General features: G+C 38.2%; 1 protein-coding gene across 1 annotated transcript; it reads right to left on the bottom strand.

Moving 5' to 3' along the window:
• Nucleotides 1-6,961: 6,961 nt before the first annotated feature.
• Nucleotides 6,962-9,279, bottom strand: LOC103461909 (lecithin retinol acyltransferase). The gene is made up of 2 exons (XM_008404313.3): nt 8,579-9,279; nt 6,962-7,441 (listed from the first exon to the last, which is right to left on the bottom strand). Exons 1-2 carry the CDS (start codon nt 9,062-9,064, stop codon nt 7,286-7,288), a joined length of 642 nt encoding a protein of 213 aa, XP_008402535.1. The 5' UTR covers nt 9,065-9,279; the 3' UTR covers nt 6,962-7,285.
• Nucleotides 9,280-18,610: the final 9,331 nt, after the last annotated feature.

Genomic DNA, 18,610 nt, shown 5'->3' with positions numbered 1-18,610 from the left:
AAAGCTGATGCAAAGCGCTGTAAAGCCCCATCCGGTTGAGAACATGACAATACATGCAGAATATGACATTTTAATGCTGCAGAGCAATATAATTGAAAATCTGTCAGCCTGGCTCTGTGGTGGTAAAGTGTATTTTAAAAATCAAAGATGTTTTATTCCAGATTTGAAGATCCCAACATTTAAACCAAAATGCTTGATTGTGCCATTTTTTAATTTGAATGAGAAAAATGTAATCCCAGTTTAAGAATGTGCTTTAAAAGGAGACTGAAATGTTTCAAGAATGTCTCAAATGGAGACTTGGTTAACCCAAAAGTTTAATATCTGTCTAATGTTTAGTTACATTTCAGAGAAGGAAACGTTATTGTTCCTCACAAACCTCCAAAACTGTATTAAAAATTATTTTTTATTATTGGTGTGATGTAGCATCTAATTGCAAATATCATCTTTTCATTATATTTAATGAAAGCAGGCAAAGCTTAGAACAAGGAAGTGGCTGTCACCAGGCTACATCTGCTGAACAGCCTCCAGTTTGCTCCCAGGAAGTTTCAAAAGTTTAGAAATGCAGCTGTAGCCACAGGCAGTGGCAGTAAAAAATATTATACTACTATAATATTCTACTATGTTTTATTCTACACAGTAATTATTTCATATTTAAAAATTTTTTTTTAAACATTTACAGAACATTTTTAAAACAATGAAATTACAATTTTACAAGAGGAATGGTACAATGTAAACGTTCATTATGTGTATGTGTGAGAGAGAAAGAGCATGTTTCTCCTCAAATTTTCCTATTTTATAATTTGTGAAACTAGCTAGCTAGTCAAGCTAATATTACTGTCCATATTCTATTGTGCTATGTTTACCATGCGTGTGTGTGTGTGTGTGTGGGGGGGGGGGACATGCCTAGAAAACCTCACCAGGGAGGCGCCCAGGAGGAATCTTGACCAGATGTCCGAGCCACCTCAACCGGCTCCTCTCAATGTGAAGGAGCAGCTGCTCTACTCTGAGTCCCTCCTGGATGATTGAGTCTCTCACCCTATCTCTAAGGGAGAGCCCAGACACCCTACGAGGAAAACTTATTTCAGCCGCTTGTACCTGTGACCTCGTTCTTTTGGTCATGACCATAAATGAAGGTAGGAATTAGATTGACCGGTAAATTGAGAGCCTCGCTTTTTGACTCATCTCCCTCTTCACCACAACAGACCAGCACATCACTGCAGATGCTGCATCAATTCACCTGTCGATCACCAGCTCCATTTTTCCCTCATTCCTACACAAGATCCTGAAATACTTAAACTCCTCCACTTGGGGCAGGACATCCTCCCCGACACGGAGAAAGCACTCTATTCTTTTCTGGCTCCTTTATTTATGCATTGATTAAGATAGCTATGATTTTTTTACATGTCTTATTGAAATACTGAAAGAAAGAACCTTGAATACATTGAACAACAAGTTTTGCATGGCATTCAACAAATTCTCTTTCTTTTGGTTTTCTCATCCAGGGTGTCGGACACACACAGATCTCAGGTTTTTACATGTGTGAGTTGGAAAACTGAACAAATACAAAACTTAAATTTATGCACATTTATTGACTAACATTTACAAATTTAGATGTCTACACATGCATTTTTAATTGACAGTAATCTTACCACATACATAACTGCTTGTGTTTCCATAGCAACTAAAACAAATAAGCACCCGACAGGTTGTTTGACATCATCGTGTCGATGAGAACCTCTATGTTCTCATCAATGATGTCATAACAGTTCAGAGAGATACAAGAATACAAGAATTCTCAGTTTGCTTCTCAACTTGGTTGGAGGTAGATCGATTCCAGAGAGACGACTTCAAACTGACTTTACAAACCATTTTAACTGTTCACCAAGTCAAGAGGACTTTTTATATTTATAGGACCTTGGATTTCTTGTTAAGAAGGGAGTTGAAAAGTTGTTAGGATATAGCATAAGAGGCAAAGACGTTTTAGTAGAGAGCTCTCAGGACGAGAGATCAAAATACTTTGGTTTGGACATTGAACCCTGAAGGCCAAAAGGACATGGAAGATTCCTCTAAGGATGAAAAAGTTACCGTCAAAACCACAACTATGGATTTAACAGTAAAGGCATCAGGAGACTTTGTTGCTTTTGAAAGTGTTAATGTTCCTCATGACCAAATGGACCTGGATGTGTTTGCTTGCACAGGTTGAGTGAGTTACTTTTATAACCACAGCTAACTCTTTGTCAACACAGACATTACAAAAAAGTGTCTTTACCAGTCTTCCCAAAAACATGAAGGACCTGGAGGTGAAACCAAGATGTGACAGAGAGAAAATTGTGACACATTTTGAAGACATCTTTGAGGATTCATCACTAGAAGAATCCTCTTCAGCAAAAGAAAACTCCAAAGATGAAATTCAAAATGACACAGATGATTTCGACAGCATGGATGTTAATCTTGAGTCAACCATGTACTTTTGCAAATTTTCCAACTCATTCTTCAACTGTTGGATGAATGCTACAACACAAAGCATTATGAACTTGAGTATTACAGGTTTACAGGTATAATTACAGGTATAATTATTATATTACAGGTATAATATTACAGTATTATAGGTTTGTGGCTCAGTATCTGGACTTTCTACAGAGACATCATTGTTTTCAAGGTTTTTCTTTACAGCAATGCACCATCCAGGAAGATAAAGTGAAGGATGTAGTACATCGGGACAAGGGAGGAGTCTTTTTGTTTTATATGCCACACTGTCTGACCCAATATGTCATTAACAGACTGTGAGCTGTACACAGCTGACTATTATGAACAATGTCAGAAGTCTTCATGTATTATTCGTAACCTTGGTCCTGTCATTTACCTACCAAAGGAACAATGAGTCACTACAACTACTACAACTACTCTTCTAAATTGTGTGTGGAAAATGTTGTGACACCTGCAACTCCAACATATAGACAAAATGCTTTTTCAATGACACTGTTACTGCTTCTCCCATGGTCAGACAGTCCAGACGATTTAAGATATCCTGTGATGCCTGACCCAGTCCTTGAAATTCCAGGAAAAAATGGAACTCAATCATCTGTCCTCAGTCATTTGCTGGTGACAAGCAATGACTTATGACACTGGCAGCCTTTACACTTACACTTATCTGGTGCTTATCAGAGTTGTGGCTACAAGGTTGTCAGTGCCTGTTTTTGGGGGCAACCCTAGAATCAGCTCATGGGCACCAGAAGGCAGGGATACTGTCAAGCTGAAGATAGAGACCTATTGGCTCTATTTGGTCTGTGGGACCCCAGGAGCAACTGATGGGTACTGGCAGTCCAAGCGGGATGAAGCTCAGGTGGTCGATGTGGTAAAAACCAGGGTGCGGGAGGCCATGGAGAATGTCTTGGTATTAGTACTTAAAAGATCTCCTCAATTCCACCATCACAGCTTCCACTGAGGAAGTGGAGCCTGGGGACTTTGGATCAGGCTCTGCTGAGTTGACCATAGTGAGAGGTGCAGAGAAGGAGTGGGCATACTTTTGGCCTCCCATCATGGTGGCCAAAAGTATACCAAGTATACCAAAAGTATACAGTTGGGGTGGTATACCACCACCCCAACATTTATATGACAAACAGCAGTTCAAATTGCGAGTTGCAGGTCAGGTGGTGAGTTGACTTCAATGATGGGGGACAGGGCCCAATCCTCCACGGGGTTTTAAGCGAAATTTGTTTTTTTTCTAATAATGTGGATTGCTGCAATCAACAGTCAGACGATTAGATCATTTGCACAGTTGCTATAAACTTATTGTATTTCTGACTGTGCTGTTTACATTGTATCCTACATGGAGTTGCTTGACTTTCTGTCATATAAAACAGGTTTACATTTCTTTTTATAATTCACCTTTTTTACTGATTGACCAAAATAAGACCTGGGAAGAAGCCCTGAGCTACTGCAGACATAACCACAAAGAGCTGGCCTCCATCTTGGATAAACAGATGCAGACCTTTGCTGAACTGCAGGTTGAGAAAGCCAACAGTCACTTCGTATGGCTCTGCCTTCACTACACCTCTTCCCTCCATTACTGGTTCTGGGTTGATGACAGTGATGTAGAGTTTAAACACTGGGGTCACAATGAACCAAAAGAAAACTGTGACACCAGTGGAGCCATGGAGAAAGTAGGAGACCATCTCTGGTTCATCAAGTCTGATCATGATGAGTTTCATTTTATCTGTGCTGTAAACTAAGAGCTGTGACTTAGTTTGTGAGTGATGGTAACCTTCATCAAGAGAAAACCTCACATCTTGTCTAGTTTTGCTTTACTCATAGAAAAACTGTTTTTTGACAATTTGAAACATTTAAAGCATTTCTCTTTTCTTTTTCTTGTGTATTGTAGATCCTTGCTGTAATTTCTGCAATATTTGTGATTAATGTAAACTTGACTAATAACTTTAAATGTTTAACTAATTGGAATATTTAATATGTTCTTTAAAAATGAAAATGACTTTTTTTTGTTTCTTCTATAATCGGCCATCAATAACTTTTGCAACAATAAGACTTTTTTTGTGAAGGTCTTTTTGCTTTCAACAATTGTGCCCCTCAGTGTAATACTTGTTACTTGTAATGTTAAACATTTTTAAAGGTCAGGCGTTAGTTGACCTTTAAAAATGGTCAACTAACGCCATTTATATTGATTTGTAGATAGCAGAAGAAAGGCTTTCTGAACAGCCACAGATTTCAGCTGGTCTCTTGGCTTTCAATGCCTTTTTACACAGATTGTTTCATTGGTAGTCCTTCATTATTTGCCTCACTCACTGGCATCTCAAGGGAAGTTTTTCAACTCTAGGATTGATGTAAGATTTCTGCAGTTTCTGACTGTTACTAATGGAAAAGTAAAGGTGCAGAGGTTTAAGGGAATTTGCCATTTTGTAGCTAAACTCTGCTTTAGTTATGAATTAATGTTGTAACTTATGTAAAAAGAAAACTTGTACAGAAACAAACTTACTCAAGGTTGATGTGGAAGTCTATCATTGAAAAGTATTTTGTAAAAAAATAAAAATCTTTCTCTTTGAAATGAAAATGATAAAGTAATGTCCTTCAGGAAGAAGATTCCAGAAACCAAGGCATATATTTTGTTGTTGCTGTTGGCAAGGGAATTCTAAACCCAGTGAGTAAAGCTTTTGAAAGTAACTTCTGTTAGGATTAATATCTTTCAACTAAATATTTGAACTCAAGTTCAAATTTTACATTTGTCTTTCTGTTACCCTTACATAATCCAAAACTCAACATAAATGTGAGAACTTTTTGTGATGTTTTGAGTTTTCACACAGCAACTTGAGAAACAATTCATACACCTTGTATACATTCAAAAATGTTGTGTTGTTCACCGGAAACTTCCGTTTTTTTAGTGGGATTTCATTTGGCCAGCTAACATATAGAAGCTCATTACAGGGAAGTAATAGGAAAATACTACATTGTCTTCAAAATGTTTTTAAAAAAAGATTCTGAAATGTGTACCTGAGGTTAGCTCAGTGAGACTGAAATCAACCTCACTCCTGTATTTTAAAATCTTTGTAAAAAAAAAACAAAAAGTGAAAACCTATGTGTATAATATTCTTTCCATGAAACAAAATTACAGACCCATTCAATAAACTAGAATATTGTTGAAAAGTCAATTTATTTCAGGAAAATAAATTCCTGAAATTTATATAATGTGAAACACATTATATAGATTCATTACACACAGAGCAATGTTTGAAAGCCATTAGTTATGTTAAATATGATAATTTTCCACTAAACGTTACTGAAACAATATTTAAAATGATAACATTACATCAGACCAATAAAAACATTTTTATTACAGAAATGTGAGCTTAATGAAAAGTATGTTTAATACCTGTTAAAGGTTGTCAGTTTTCAAAAGGTATTTGACAAATTAACCTCCTCAGAAAGTATATTCTAATTTATTAAATATGATGGTAATATATTCAAAGTAAACTATGCCCTAGTAGCAAGTATGTAAAAATGCACTTGGGAGTCAAACATTTCCCTACCACCCAGTCAGTGATGCATCATGCTTTTAATGAAAGTGGTTGTTTGCATGTTTGTGTGCTGAGCAGGTGTTGTTTCAGCCAAGTAACAGAGGCCTCTGCTTGTGCTCCTTCGCTCTTACAGAAACAGAAAATCTGATTTTCACAGACGACATGAAAAAATGAAATTACTGTCTGTAAATCCACCCTGAAACTTAGGTGCCAATTTTGAAGGCCACCAAACTGAGTTACCTTCCAATCTCAGCAGGTACCATGCACCTGCACTCTGCTTAAAGCAACTGGTGATGTCCAGACCATTACACAAACCTCCTTAGAATCTATATAAACGATGTTCCTGATGGTAAGTGTTGAATTATATAGGCAAACCTCATTAACATTGGTTTGTAAAAGTGTAACTATAAATCATCAAATATGATGTTTAAATTGGATTATTAATCAATCTCACACTATGATGGAATTTTTGAGAAATCCAATGAGATTCAGATTGTCATAGCTGGAGATGAGTCAGTTATGATTATGGCCACAGGCAGACAGGCTGTCTCCAGTAAATGTCAACAGTCAACACTTAAATGATGAGGTTAAAATGATTATGTAAAATGTCAAGTTAAGCTGGTGCTCTTTCATACCACCTATATCTGTTTCCTTGTCCACGTTAATTATACACACTCATGAAAAACATTCTGTCCTTCTGTATGTCAAACTGTTTCATATCCACTAAAGCTGCCTGAAGAGGGAGCGATTCTCCCATGCAGCTGAATAGAGTCAGGAAGCATGTGACACGTTCTGTTCACATTTACCATGATCAAGTCACAGAAGAATGCAGTCTAACAACATACTTAATGACAACTTGAAAAGTGTTTGGTTATTGACTCTGAAAATGGTAAAAGTGTTTTTGCTGACCCTCCCATTAACCTTCATCACTGTACTAAAGTTGTTGTGACTTTATTTAATGGAAAGAAGTCTAAAATCTACGACCTGAAACCGGTAAAAGCACTGAGTGAACATTTGAGATGAATACAATACACATATAATTCAAAATACAGTTAAAGCAGTACCACTTCTTATTGCAAATTGTTATCCAGGCAGTACAAGACAGTAAAAAAAAAAAAAAAACAACTGAAGTCCAAACAAATCTAGAAGAAACCTCCTTCACTCCTGTAATAACAACCACAACATTTAACCAGGAGTTCTTGATGCATATTATTTAGATTTTGCTGGACATCATTTATAGTCTGTTTCACACGCTGAGCCTATGAAGCCATCCAGATGGTGAAGGAGATGAGCGCGGTGAGGAGGACAGTCAGCGGCGTGACGCAGCTCAGGTACAGCATGAAGCTCACGCCGCACAGCGCCGTCAGGTAGGCGCTCATCCTGCTGAACACGATCTTACGTACCGTGGTGCAGAACTGTGCAAAACAAGAGACATGCAGATCACATGGGGTTAGTGCTAGAGAAGCAGTGGAGGTCATGCTGACTATGATTGGACATGGATTAACACTAGATGGAGCTGCTTGCATCATGAATGATTTAGGTTCATTTCACTTGAACTAACATAGGCGCACTAGGACATGTTAGAGAGTCAGATTTAAAGCATGTACGTATTGTGAAATATGAGTCCAGTGACCATGAGGACATTTGGCATCAGTCTGTATTTGAATTGGCACATGACATGGTAGGATTAATGTAAAGTCACAGAGTCAAAGCAACAAGCAGGGTGATCAGAACAAAGAAGGCCTGTTAAACAAGTTGGATAGTTTTGATTTTCTATTTCTGTGTACAGTGAGTGTCGCTCCTTCACCCTGATGTTCCTTCCCTAGGGGGTCGGGGGGGTGGGGGGGTCAATCTATGTTTTTGCATCCACCTGAATAATGTGTAGTTGCGCCACTGTCTGTGTATAAACTGGATACTTTGAAGAAAGCTTTATGATCTTCTGTTTAAATGAATTGAACTGAAATGCGAAGCTTCTTGGACTTTTTGAAAGAATATTTCTGGCAAATTAATCTCCAGAATCCAAACATAAAGACATAATGGAAGATGATTATAAACAGGATCAATTCGCACATAAACTTCATTTTTATTTTATTTTTTTGGTGAGGTAGGGACACCAAACCACATTGCCAATATAAAAAACACAAGTTAATATAAATTCCAAAATGTGTCCAAAAGATTATCTGTTTCATAAGCAGTATTTTAGTTTGACCAGTCTAAATATTGTCACCTTCCTAAAATAATGGCCTAAAAAAGAGAGAAAATAATTTCTCTCTTTTGAGAAATCTCTTTCTCAACAGAGATTTTTTTTTTTTGCCTAAATCACCTTTTGGTAATTTCTTTAAGTCAAACCCCAAATATTTACTTAAATCAAAGATTTAGTTCTAAAAGCATTGTCTTAGCTTGTTAGACTTGGCAGAAAATCTTTCCTGCCGACAGCCATTACCATCTTCAATAACTCTTTGAATAATCTAAATTGATGAGTTACAACAACATTTCATTTCCTTTTGGGATTAATAAAGTATTTTTGAATTTGAATGTAAAACTGGATGCACCTGGTATGTCTGGTAGCTGATGGCCATGCCGTATCTGCAGTACATGACATAATGTTCACAGTTGTACCACAGCAAGCTGTAGGTGACGGATCCCAGCAGCTTCTCAGCCCTTCGTGCCACCTCATCCCCATCCAGCGGAGGCTGGCTGCACACTTTGTCCATGTGGTTGATCAGGATGTCAGAGCCGTATGCAAAGTCCACCACAGAGTCCACTCTGACGCTGGCCACCTTGGTGATGACCCCCATCAACAGGCGGTTGTTTGTCACCATCTTGGCTATTGCAGATTTATCTTTAGTGATGGCAGGAAGGATGTCTGGAATGAGATGAGCCACCCGGTTGTCGCCCAGGTAAATACCAAAATGTGTGAATAACGTCCGGGGCACCTCCAGCAAGTCTCCACGCTTATACAGGGACAGGTCGTACTTGGAGTCCTCCTCCTTTTTGGAGGCTGCAAAGAAAAAGTTGAGCAGCTGATACAGGAACATGATGGCAGTGTGAAGCAAACATCCTGAAACCAAAGCATTTATTAAAGTTGAAAAAGGGGAGGAGCTAAAGTGTTCAGTGTGGTGAACACTGAACGCTGGTCAGTGTTCAGTGTCTTTGGTTTTGGAGGGTTGCAAAGTAAGGAGCTTTCACTAATCACTTTTCGGTGTGGCTGTTTCAAAACTAAAGCATTTTTTGGACGTATTAAGGTCAAAGATCCTAATGAGAAGCTGACTGTGACCCTTTAATCCTCATTTAAAAGGCTGCATACTTTTATACTTTTATCCCTTAGACCAAATAAAGATCCTTTGTTAGGGCTAGAATAGTGATATAGAACTGAAGCTTATCTTTGTTTTATTATTATTATTATTATTATTATTATTATTATTATTATTATTATTATTATTATTATTATTATTATTATTATTATTATTATTGTCCAGCCTTCTCCAAAATACAAAAGCAATTTATACAAGAATAAATAACTTTTATATTTTGAATTAATTACTATAAAATGCAGCAAGTTTAGAACTAAAATTTATCCAGTTTTTTAGACACAAGCATATATTATTGCTTTAGATGTTGGCATTTCTGCCAGTCTACAACATCCACGGAGGAATGTGGCTGGCAGAGATGCAGGAGGGTAAAAGTTTATTTTCAAATGAAAGAACAAACTTGAAGCCTGATTTCCTCTGGTGAGTGAGAAAACAATCTGCCGTCTGCTTCAGAGGATCTGCTCCAGTACTCCTCTCTGATGAAGTGAAGCTGGAACCACACACACATTCCTGCACACAGCTGTGAGGGTGTGACATTTCTCTGTAATACATATTCATTTTGTGTGGTATGAGTCAAATTGGTGTACAGTATATTGATGTTTGTAAGGTGATAATAAGAATGTTTTACAAACCGTCTCTGTTTGCTGGTTGTACAGTTATTGGCAGCTATTTCATGGGAGACTTTGAGAGTATGATCATCTATCATCCACCAAAGGAGAAGTCTGCGTCTTATTCTACTTTTTATGAACTGTGTGACGCTGGAAGAGCTCTGGTGGAGCCAGCTGCACACTGTCAAAAAACAGAAACAAAAACAAAACAAACAAAAAAAACAATCCAATCATCTTTGCTGTTTTCATCAGTAGTAAAATCTGGTTGTTGATCATGTGACTCGTGATGAGTTTCCATTGCAGTTTTGCAATATCCATCTATTTTGACAATCAAGAAACCGTATCAAAATAGCACAACAACTTTTTATCAAAAACTTTGAGTTTTTTCGAAATTGGTGAGTTTCCATTAATCAAATTTATATTCATAATTTCAGTTTGTGTAATACTGCCTTTCCATTGTCTGACTAGTAATGTGCTGGTTATGTAGAAGAAGGAAAAGCTGCACATGCAATATGAAACATGAAGCAGACCCGTACTGCAACTTTTAATGTTGGACAGTATGAACCTGTTAGGAGTTTGTTCATCGAGGTGGACTGGAGGATTCTGCTGAATAGCACATTTGGACAGTCTCCTGTAAAAGATAATTATTATAATCATTGGTTGTGTATTTCCTAGGCTGTCTTCTCCTTTTCTCTGGCTCTGCTCACCCACCTGCTTCAAATCATCTCGTCAAGCATCAACTTTAAAGAAGGGCAAGCTTTTCCAATGTGATTGTAGGATCTCAGTTGCTGTGGTCCTTGTCTTTTACTCATAGACCTGTACGGTACAGCAGGACCATGTCAGGGGGGCTTCTGTCACATCTTTTCTGATGTAGATGCGGCATTATAACAGCAACCTTCAACTTACTAAAAGGATCTTTTGAAAATTTTTCTTTATGTTGTTTGTTCTTGACTTTTGCAGAAGCTCTCTTTATCTTCCCTCTCTGTCCTTCTTTAAGGTCAGATTAGAATGTGACCAGACTGAAAAAAAGGCCGTGTTTTAAAAGAGGACTGAAAGCTGAAAGAAAATCATAAAATATGCTAGTTGTAATTTCTTTCTTTGTAAAGAAGTGTTCAGCCTCCGTGCATATCTAATGACTATTTCAGGTCACTAGAAGTGAAAATCTGGGAAAAACAAACCTTAAAAGACTAGCAGCTGAAACTGCAGCAAAATATTGCCTAATTACTTTGTTGTAGAATTTCGATGTAATGATTATCAGACCTTTAAGATGATCAGCATCTAGACAGTGACTCAGGAGGAGATTGTGGATGTACATCTTTTTAATCTGGTCCTTCTTCCCAGACAAACTAAAGCATGACACTTCTGTTAATCCTGCAGGATTCAATTTCATGCTCATTGTTTTGTGTTTTGAGAAACACTGCTGCCTTTCTGAGGAGATCTTTGAAGCATACTGTGTGCTGACCTACATTTTATTAAATACTTTCAAACAGGATAAATAATTGCAAGAACTTGACTTCAGAGAGTTGCCTTTTCAATCTATGACAAAGTCAGTTTGACCCACAAAGCATGCCTTACTTTTGAGGAACTGTGTGGGTGGGTGGGGGAATAACAAGTAGGTCTATATAACATTGTAGAGCCTTTTATAAGATATAACATTAATAAATTACAGACAAATAGCAGGCAGGTTATTCTGTTTATTTAGGTGTGCCAACAATTCTAAAACAAACAAAAACCTTCAATAAATGTGTCTATTGTTGGACTCTAATGGTTGTGCTGGACCTTCAGATGTTTCCTTTGGATGTTTTTCAGGTTGGTTCCTTTAAACTTGAGGATAAATAAGCAGTTGGAATGAGGGTTTTCCACCATGTAAGTCATAACATCAATTAGGAATCTGTTTAATTATTGGTGCAGAAAAATCTGCCAATGTAAGACAGACATAGAACAAATATGTTCTAATTGTGTTTAAATGCATATTATTACAGTGTCCAGAGGTAAACATGTATACACATGTTATGTGCTTCGGGCACATTATGATTTTTGTCTATTTCTTTTCTTTGTTTTCTTATAGACTTTAGTTGAATGACCTTTTGTTAATATATTTTGGAGTTTGGATAATTTCTTATTTTTGATCATTTGATTAAGTTAATTTGTGGCACTGTTGGTCCGCCTATAAATAGGCTGGGTTTCGGCATGTTGAGGCCTCCGCCTTTCCACTCGCTTCCGCTCATTCCACCACCACCAGTGACGCGTCTTGGCGCGGTGCGCGCACGTCCAGTTGCTCTGGACCACAGGTGACGTTTTCAGCCTGCCATGCGGTATTTCTGTTAGCCTTTGTTTGTTTGCTTTTTCATTGTGATTTTGGCCTGGTGGGACCAGTTGTCCTGGTTTCGATCTTTCTTTTGCATTAGGTTCTTTTTTTGCTTTAGTCTGGTACTAGTAGGGGCTTCGACGGCCCTGTATAGGGTTGGCCCCCTGCTGTACCGTTTTGTTCTGTTTGATCGGCTCACCAGGTCCAACTTTCTGTTAATACTTTTGGGGTTTTGTTTTTTTCTTTTTTTGGGACACGGGAAACTGAGGGCATTTAACTCTCTTTTTCTTCACAGAAAATCAGAAGCAGCTGAACCAAAAAAAAAAACAAAGTTCAAGAGAGTTTAAGAATAAAATATTTTGTTGAACCCTCATCCTTGTCTCGTGTCCTCAAGTATGTTGTGCCCTTAGTGGACATAACACAGAAAGTAAGAAATGTGCATGTTGTGACATTTGGGTGCATACAATCCCGGTTTCTGCACAGGCCAACCAAACTCCTCCACACTCATCTATGTTTTTCTGGATCTTGCTTCATTCACTAACAAAGTCATGTTGAAACAGGAAGGGGCAACACAAGACTGTCCCCACAAGGTTGGGAGCATGAATTTAACCAAAATGTCTCATTAGACTGAAGCATTAAGAGTTTCATTTGACTGGAACTGGGGAGATGAGCGCAACTCCTGAAAAACTGCCCTATACCATAAACCCTTGGCACCAAGCTGTACACTTTATGTAATCCAGTCAGTAAAGTAGTGTTGTTCTAGGCAAAAGTCAAATCCAGACTTTGTTTACCAAAGAGGTAATAACATATCTTCACCTGTAGTATTCACCTTTAGCTCTGTGCTTTACACCACTGATTTGTGTTGCACTTTGTGATGTAAGGTTTGGATACAGCTGCTTGATCATGGAATATTATTACATGAGGCTGCCTTTACACTCTTATTGAGCCAACCTGAAGGCCACAGGAAATGTGTTGAGTCTCCAGAAAATTGGTGACCTCTACTCACATCATCTGCTAAATATTTAGTTGTAAGAAAAGTTTCCAACCTAACTTATTGCACAGGTGAGATCATTATCACTATTGCCATACTGCATTCATTGAGGTCATAAGAGTAACCCAAACTCTCATAACTGTAGAGACAGTCTGCATCCCAAAGTGCTGATTTTATACACCACCAGCCATAGATATAGATGGAACACTTCAAATTCATTACTTCTGCAACATTGTGTATTTGTAGCCTACAGTTACATTTTTAAACTTCTAAGACTGAAAATATTGAGTTGTATTATTATGCTTCTTCCACAAAAGGGTTTAGCCTAAGATAAAGGAAGAATGTTGTTCTTTCACAGAAACAAAAATAGTAATGAGACACCAGCTCCCAGATTACTGTTCTGCAACCAGAAGTCATGTGATTAAGAAGGCAATTAAATGTTGAAACACAGCTTTTTCAATAACCTAGACGATGAATGGAAGCTTTTTTAACTGCTATTTTTTTATAACACCTGGGGAAAAATACCTGATATGAGGGATGAGTCTTCTAAGTTTTTGTGGTTGAGCATGCAGATTTGTGTCATTTTCTCCACATTGGTATTGATTGGGCACAGTGGTAATGGGCTTGATATTGATGCACAAATTGAGCCACTCATTTTCAGAGTTTTCTTAGTGAAAAAATTGGTGAATTCATTGTATATGCTGGCGGAGTGTGGTTCAGATACCACAGCCACAGGAGGGCTTTTAAATCTCTCAACCATGACAAGCAAGGCTCAGGTATTATCAATGATTTTGCTAATTTCAGAAAAGAAGGATTATCCTGCAGTTTTCAATTGTAAGTTACACTCACCGGCCAGTTTTTTAGGTAAACCTGTCCAACTGCTTATTAATGCAAATGTCGAATCAGTCAATCATGTGGCAGAAACTCAATGCATTTAGGCATGTAGACATGGCCAACACGATCTGCTGCAGTTCAAAGAGAACATCAGAATGAGGAAGAAAGGTGATTTAAGCGACTTTGAACGTGGTGTGGTTGTTGGTGCCAGATGGGCTGGTCTGAGTATTTCAAAAACTGCTGATCTACTGGGATGTTCACACACAGCCATCTCTAGAGTTTACAGAAAATTATCTGAAAAAGAGAAAATATCCAGTGAGCGGCAGTTCTGTGGGTGCAAATCCCTTTCTGATGCCAGAGGTCAGAGGAGAATGGCCAGACTGGTTCAAGCTGACAGAAAATTGGACAATAGAAGACTAGAAAAACGTTGCCTGGTCTGATGAGTCTCGATTTCTGCTGTGACATTCGGATGGTAGGATCAGAATTTGGCATCAACAACATGAAAGCATGGATCTATCCTGCCTTGTATCAACGGTTCAGGTGGTGCAGGGATGTGTGAGATACCCAATTGAGCATCGTGTCAATGCCACAGCCTACCTGACTGTTGTTGCTGACCATGTCCATCACTTTATGACCACAGTGTACCCATCTTCTGATGGCTACTTCCATGACTCATGTCATAAAGGTGAATCATCTCAGACTAGTTTCTTGAGCACGACAATAATGACACTGTACTTAAATGGCCTCCACAGTCACCAGATCTCAATCTAATAGAGAACCACCAGGATGTGGTGGAACAGGAAATTCGCATCATGGATGTGCAGCCGACAAATCTGCAGCAACTGCATGATGTTATCATGTCAAAATGGACCAGACTCTCTGAGGAATGTTTTCAGTACCTTGTTGAATCTATGCCACTGAAGATTAAGGCAGTTTTAAAGGTAAAAGGGGGTCCAACCCGCTACTAGCAAGGTGTACCTAATAAAGTGGCATATTTGTGCGAAGTCTCTCTTTCTAGATGTCAGAGTGAACCTGGAGTTTGCTGCCTACCTTTGGCTTTTTGAATCTCCATCTTTTCTACTGCTACCATGAAGCATCCCCACAGCATGATGCCACTACCACCGTGCCTCATAGTGGAGAGGCACGGTGGTAGTGCCTCTCCACTATGAGGAGAGGCACTACCACTCCTCATAGTGGTGGTGCCTCTCCACTATGAGGAGAGGCACTACCACTCCTCATAGTGGTAGTGCCTCTCCACTAAGAGAGGCACTACCACTGCATGTGGTGGTATGCATTGTTTTCCAAATATACAGGGTCTTGTCTGACAGACAGAAATCTCCATTTTGGTCTCATTATTATATTATTATAAAGTTTATTTGATAGGGACAGACAGACATCGACATAGACAAAATGAATAAAACAGCAGTCCCATGTTTGCATCATGGTGCAATAGCAACAGCTAATTCGCAGCACTTGTCCCAAGTTGGGCTTTTAAAAAATAACTCTAAAAATTGAAGTGATAATAATTTAAAATAGCACAACTTTTTCTGCCTGCCTCATCAGACCAAAGAACTTTCTTTGACTTGACCCTATGAGTCTCCCTTGTGCCTTTTGGCAAGCTCTAGTCAAGCTTAAACAGTTGTTTTCTCATTGCCACTTACACAGAAAGTTTTGACTGGTGAAGAACCCAGGCAACATGTCTACAGAGTCTCTCATTGCTGCATGTGTTAGCCTGAATCACGCTACATTCATCTAAGTCCACTCACCATCTGTGGCCTCAAGCTGAACCCTGATGTGGTAATAAAACAAACCTTTGCCCTGTGTGCTAGGGGAGAGGGCGGGGAAGCAGTCCAGGATTTACACCCCGCCAAACGGCTCTGGATCTATAGCTCAAGCTAATAAGGATCCTACAAAAGCTCTTTGGGTTTAATTTCTGGTCACACTCAATAAAAACTGTGGAGACTTTGTTTTTTAGAAAAAACAAATCTGTTGTTTATGGACAGATTCTACTCAATAGCTTCCAAGAATAACTGTTTCCTGATTTATTGGATAAAGATTTTGGAATTAGAGGAAACTGACACCTTTTTCAATTATTTTATACTGAATTTTGCTTTTTGCTCTGCCACTGGGTATGCTCCAATAATATATTGTGATCTTTGACATGCTGTCCAGAAGAAATGTCTATGACTGGACAGCAATGGGAGAATGAGAGAGACATTTCCCAACTGTCATTTCCACACTAACAGGGAAGTTCAGGGAAAGTTCAGCACTGTTTCAGTTTATGGGCCTGGCAGTTCAGTTTGATGTCAGATGATTTTATATCCATCCTGGTTACGCATAATAAAAGAAGGTAACTTAAGGTAACACTTATCAATTAATGTCAACACAGAGCCCACAGGTGACATCTTATTAAGCTTTGTGAAGTCGCACATATCCTCACTGTTTGATTTGATCTCATAAAAAGATGTGTATTTTACCAAGAGGTGACTGGAAGAATTACAGCGGAATGACCCTTTAGCTTTAGCAAAATAAAATCTTGTTGAAACTTTGCAGCATATGAAGTGGTGGAAGAAAGAGGTCAGTATACGTTAGAATAAGTGAGGAATAAAATAAGCTGCAAACATTCAAGCAGTGCAGACTCACTCTAACATGTGGAAAGGATTTACAACATGTGCAACTGTCCTGTAAAATAAGTTTCCCAGCCACGCTGCTGCATGTGGTGAAGCCTCCTACAGATAAACCTCAAGACACAAGTGTGCTTATGTAATGCTGACAAATATTTGTCACAACCTTGCAAAGTTCTCCAGCAAAGCAAAAAAGAAAATTGCCGGTGGTCAGGAACATTCTTGCTTTTCAAATACCTGGAAAACTGGAATCAAGGACCAGAAATGTAGACTTTAAGTGAACATATTACATACCATTAGAAGGTCATGTTATATGGAATGGACTAATTATACAACAAACAACTTCCATGATTTAAAAACAAAACAACTAAGTGCACAAGTTAGAATTTATTTTTTATTTACTTAAATTCACACAGGGTCAAAATTGTGCATATAAACATAAATCTCAACTAATATTGGTTAAAAGTCTTCTATCATGTTCCCTCTCTACTACTTGCCTTTGGGAAGGCCATTCCAGAACATGAATGGAATCCAGTCCGTTATTCTTGTCATTATTTTTCTATTAGAACGTCCAGCTGTGTCCAAGTTGTTGTTTTGAAGTGAAGTGAAAGAATTTGGTGTTAGTTTTCACCTCTTGACCAACGGAAGAAAGTAACATTATACTTGTTGAGCAATATTTATAATATGAAGACTAACCAAACATTTGGTCAGTGGCTTCCCAGCTGCCTAATAATCAAGCCAATCATTCAGCTTCTTGGTGCAGAAAAGCAGGAATACCTGCAGATTGCTAGATGGAAATCTGCTGTAATCCTGTAGAGCATGTTCTAAACATCCCCTGAACAAGCACCAACGTTCAATAACCACCCAAGCAGTGACGTATGTTTCTTGTGATGAAGTTACATAATCTAAAATTGATATCGTTACAGGATTGCCAGCATGTTTGTCGACGATCAGTAGAGTTAAGTACACAGCAAGAATATTGTGTGTTCTTATAAAGAAGCTCTAATGCATCCGGACTTCATCAGTATGCTTTTACAAAGACATGTTTGGTAATCTCTTTACAGATCAGGTAGTTGAACTGCTTGACTTGAGGCTGGGAAAACCCCTCCAACATGGTTGGAGCGTTCTGAAACAGCTTGACTTTCATCTCAGCTGTAATCTCATTGTGAAATGGATGGGAAGCACCAAAAGAACCACCACCACAATGCATCACAACGCTCTGATGCATTGTGGTTTATCTGGTATCAGATTGTTTATTTGAGGTTTTGGAGAGTAGTGTTGAGACACTTTGTTGTGAGATCTCCAAAACAATATTTACTTCCCTTTCAGTTGTGCAAGTTTTCTCGGCGCTGTATGTGTCAAAACTAATGTCCATCTTATATTGCTCTTTTACTCCCACTAGTGGTTATAATATTTTAGAGCAGGAAACCTTTCAAAAAGTGCCCAGACAAAACATGCTTCCATTCCTGAGAAACTCCAAAAACATCCTCCTTTTTTCTGTACTTAAAGTTTATTATGTAAAGATTAAAGGGAAAAAGAAAAGGAAATCTATATTCAAATGGGAAGATGATGTAATAATCATTTGGCTTATAGGTCTCAGTTTCTGGAGCTCAATGGTGACTTCCAGATTAAAGAAGACGTATATAAATGAGAATAAATTAAACTTTTTTTGTTGTTTTTTTTTATTGTAACTGCAAATCAACACAGCATTGTTCAGACTGATCAGCTTTTTGTTAAGAGGAAACCTTTTTCCCAGAATGACTGAGCAGTCATTTGTCCACAAAAAGAGATCACTGGATAGTTTGAGAATTTAAGAAAAAAACATGAGAAATAAATTTTGTTTTCTTTTCCAAATCACAAATCAACTGTACCTCTGATTGAGATTTTTTACTTTTAATTTTTTAAATC

The sequence above is a fragment of the Poecilia reticulata genome, chromosome 1, assembly GCF_904066995.2.
Source record: "Poecilia reticulata chromosome 1, P_reticulata-male-v2, whole genome shotgun sequence".
NCBI lineage: Eukaryota > Metazoa > Chordata > Actinopteri > Cyprinodontiformes > Poeciliidae > Poecilia > Poecilia reticulata.
Note: the sequence above shows the minus strand (reverse complement) of the source record. Positions and strands in the feature narration are given on the sequence as shown.

Excerpts from the sequence above, each read along its gene's own strand:
- LOC103461909 (XM_008404313.3), bottom strand. The coding sequence starts at position 9,064 with ATGTTCCTGTATCAGCTGCTCAACTTTTTCTTTGCAGCCTCCAAAAAG. Across the intron at positions 7,442-8,578 it reads TCAGCTACCAGACATACCAG|TTCTGCACCACGGTACGTAA; the intron begins GTGCATCCAGTT and ends TGTTTTGCACAG.